The sequence below is a fragment of the Aplysia californica genome, unplaced genomic scaffold (assembly GCF_000002075.1).
Source record: "Aplysia californica isolate F4 #8 unplaced genomic scaffold, AplCal3.0 scaffold01023, whole genome shotgun sequence".
Classification (NCBI taxonomy): Eukaryota; Metazoa; Mollusca; class Gastropoda; order Aplysiida; family Aplysiidae; genus Aplysia; species Aplysia californica.
Genome location: NW_004798293.1, coordinates 175,458 through 179,759, shown reverse-complemented (window position 1 = coordinate 179,759; position 4,302 = coordinate 175,458). Strand labels below are relative to the sequence as shown.

Genomic DNA, 4,302 nt, shown 5'->3' with positions numbered 1-4,302 from the left:
CTCCTCTCTCTCTCTCTCTCTCTCTCTCTCTCTCTCTCTCTCTCTCTCTCCAGTGGCGCCGGTAGCAAGGTTGTTCGAGCCTCAGCTCGGTACAACGTTGTGTCCTTTAGAAAGGCACATTACAAAAATTTCCCTCTTGGCTTGGTCCTTTCGGAGAAGGATGTTAAACTCGGAGGTCTCGCCTGTTAAACAACCTGACAGTGTTGAAAGGGGCGTTAAAACTAGATCTATACCATTTTTTCTCTCTTTCTATATCCTCCTCTTTTTCACCCAAACTCCATCTTGACATATCCTCTCTACCATCTTCCCTCACTCCCAAATCTTATTTCACTTACATGTCCAACAACTCCCCACCCCCCCCAAAATTTTTTTTTTTTTTAAATTTAAATTTAAAAATTTAATAATCCCCCAGGCCGTGAAAAACGTGCCGTACCCTCGCGGAGTCACCATGACCCATCTGGCCCTGGAGTCTGCCATGAACGACTATTACATCTCCACTTGTGGAGCCAGGCCAAACGCTGCCAAGGTCACGGTCGTGGTCACTGACGGAATGTCCACTTATCGTGAGTAGCCCGTTTATATATATATAAATAAAAAAAAAAGATTCAATTACATTTTTATTTATCCCAGAAAGGCAGTTTGCTTCACAATGGCAAACGTAGTACGTGCGTGCGTGCATGCGTGCGTGCGTGCGTGCGCGCGTGTGTGCGTGCGTGCGTGCGTGCGTGCGTACATACGTACATACGTACATACGTACATACGTACATACGTGCATACGTACATACGTACATACGTGCATACGTACATACGTACATACATACATACGTACATACGTACATACATACATCCTTACCTACCTACCTACCTACCTACCTACCTACCTACCTACCTACCTACCTACCTACCTACCTACCTACCTACCTACATAATTTCACAATATTGCTTCAATAGAACAATTTCACAACCACGCCATTGCTGGTTGCTACTGTGCTAGTAAAATGGCACATCTCATTGTGATATAAATGGGGGGGGGGGGAGAGTTGTTTATGGAGACTATTTATTGTCTAATAATGGTCAAACCTGCTGTGCATGTTTCTTTTGAAACTGCAAGCACATTGTTGTTCTGAATTTCCCAATAGATAGACATAGTACCACCACACAATATACAAGGCTAGTTGGCACAACTCAGAGTTATGAAATTTTACTAGCGCAGTGAGGATTTGCCCCAGAGGGAATTACATTCTACATCTAGACACTACGCTCGTCGTTTTGGAGAGGTTTATCCATAGTGAATAGCCTTCTTGATACAGCAAAGATCGATGTGCAGAGATCAGCTGGCGACAGAACTCTGGTATCGGTTGTATTGGACGTATATGTTTGACTCTCCTCAATAAAGACAACGACAAACCCAGGATGAATACGTTGCACTAGCAGAAAGACATGTCCAGATATCGGAGGACACAGACTTGCCCACTCAGGAATTGAACTCACGTCTTTTTCTTTTTTTCTATACATAAATTACACGTTATACGCTAGATACATACTAGAGAACGTGCGCTATACCAACAGTTCCACATTTTCTGAGCTTGTAGGGTATTGTTCGATGTGTAATTGCACAGGAGACTTTTTTCTACCAACAGTACTTTTTTTTTCTTTTTAGTTTATCAAATATTAAGGTCATAGAAAAAGGGAGGTTTCAGCCATGAGCCCAAAGACAACTGTGACCAGTGCTGGTTTATCTATTTGAGATTTTCTACTATCCTGTGCCTATTCTTGAATACTTTATATTTTGATGATGGAATTTTGCACTTCCTTCTTTAATAAGCTTTTAGGGATTTAGAAACCCTTTCTCCTTTTCCCACTCCCCTCTTTTCTTTTTCTATTTTTTCATTTCTAAATGTACACACGTTAACCAACCCCACCCCACCCCCCTCACCCACGGACACCACTGACCCCATACCCACCAACCACACACCTACCACCCACCCACCAACCACACACCTACCACCCACCCACCAACCACCCTCCTACCACCAACCCACCATCCACCTTTCTATCACCCACCAACCACCCACCAACCAACCACCCACCTACCACCCACCATCCACCAACCACCCACATACCACCTACCCACTACCCAACCACCATCCACCAACCAACCACCCACCACCAACCAACCACCCACCAATCACCCTTGCAGCGGAGAGCACGAAAGCTGCCGCCCCCGCCCTACACGCGACTGGGGTCAAGGTCGTCAGCATCGGAATTGGTTCCGGGGTCAGCCAGGACGAGCTGAAGATCATCGCGAGTAGCGGGGACCTGGTGTTCAGCGCCAACAACTTTGACGTGCTGGATGCTATAGAGAAGGAGGTCTCGGCCACAGCCTGTGAGGCCGCCACTTCACGTGAGTCATACATATATACAGATGCACCGTGGGGGCTCTCGTGGTCCACAGGTTAAGGTATTTGCCTCTCCTTCAGTAGGTCCCGGGTTCAACTTTCTGTAACTTTCTGTGATCAACTTTCTGTGATAAACTCTTTGTCATGCGGCTCCCGTGGTTTAGAGGTTAAGGTATTCGCCTCTCATTCAATAGGTCCCAGATTTCATTCCGGATAGCGAGAGAAACATTTCTCCTCACATCCAGTTCTACTCTTTAACAATGTTCTGTCGTCTGTTTTCATCTTCACTTTCTGCCACCACCCCCTCACCTCCTTTGTACCCTCCTCTGGGCTCCTGATTCTTTGTGCTCTGCTACTCCTTGACTTCTTCTTATTGCTGTCTTTCAGCTACATCCGTGATCTTATGGTAGGTAAGATCTACACCAAGCCTTTTAGGATAAGGGCAAAACATGTCGGAGGTCCTGTGTGCAAGTTGGACACGTTAAAGATCCCTTAATAGTCCATAAATCGATAAGAGTAGGCTTCGGCGCCACCCGGGAAAAATTCAAAATTTCCTACCAACTGAACATGTTTAAAGTATTTCGGCGCGCTCATATGACCTTATGCAGCTGTGAGCGGCGTAAAACACTTACTATTAAAAAAGGAATAAAAGATACTCCCTGGCAGACAAGTCTTTCCTCGACTGGCGTGACCGATCTTCTCCGCTTAGTTCATCTTATCTGTCAGATCAGATCTGATCGATTGTAAACAATAATGTGTCTAAGCTGTTACAACTATGCTAATCCTTAATTAGCGAAACGTATCTTGTCATCTTGGTTAATCTTATATGTCTGATCAAAATTCACAGAATATAAATATACATTTGTCTAAATCACAACAAATAAACGCATCCAAGACTAGCGTAAATGATCTGTCATCATAGTTAATATTACCAGTCAGATCAAATCCAATTATTTTAACCAACCCCCCCCCCCCCCAACAAAGCAAAAACAAAAACAAAGTTTCTAAACCATAACAGCTAAGTTCATTTTAGTTTAGCTTAATTGATATTTTCATCTAAGTTAATCTTATCTCTCAGATAAAACCTTATCGATTGTTGTCAAAGTAAGTTCTGATCTTCAGTTATCCTATCTGTCGTGTCAAATCATAATATGTCATCGATTTTTACAACGTACCTTTCGAAATCATAACAACGAAGCTCATCCATGATTAGCGTAACTGATCATTTCATCTTACTTAATCTAATCTATCAGATCAAACTCCATCGAAAGTTGGAATGGATTGTATGTTACCTAGACAACCATATCTCTCCTAACATGTTTGATCTCATCTGTATAATCCAAGCTGCGAGCAACTTAAGCTAAACCTTGAAAACAACATCATGCTACCGGGCCAACTTTTTCCACCTCGTTAATCTTATCTGTGTCATCCAGAATTATTGAGTTGTACTCTTTCCTTACCCTCTCTAATCTCTCCTACACTATAGCATATTTTTAATCACACGTTCAACTTATCTATCTCAACTTCTCTTTCTTTTTCTTATTAAATTTGTTTGATAAGCTTTTAGTACCCACTTGCAAATATCGAAATAAATTGAGCCCCTCAATTTGTTCTTTTTCTCTTTATTTCATTTTTAAAAAAGATCTGGACGTTTTCTTCAATCATGAATTATCAATTACCGTGGCGTCAGGAACCTTGTAGTTACGCTGGGTATCTGTCTATAGCTTGCAATGCTTTTGTTATACACAAACTAATTTTTCTCCCCCCTGCTCATGCCACCTATACCCCCTCCCCTTCCCCTACCTCCGAATCTCCCTTCACCCTACCCCCTCCTTCCCCTACCTCTCTTCATCCTCCCAACCTTCCCCTACCTCCCTTCTCCCCCCTTCCCCCCTTCCCCTAC

General features: G+C 43.2%; 1 protein-coding gene across 1 annotated transcript in view; it reads left to right on the top strand.

The window, feature by feature from the left end:
• The window catches only part of LOC101859285 (matrilin-3), a gene marked incomplete at its 3' end in the record, with an annotated part of 5,185 nt that extends 2,781 nt beyond the window's left edge, over positions 1 to 2,404 (top strand). Inside the window, 2 exon segments of the mRNA XM_013089713.1 lie at positions 413 to 563; positions 2,201 to 2,404. Coding sequence (XP_012945167.1) covers positions 413 to 563; positions 2,201 to 2,404 — 355 coding nt within the window.
• Between the last annotated feature and the right edge of the window lie 1,898 nt (positions 2,405 to 4,302).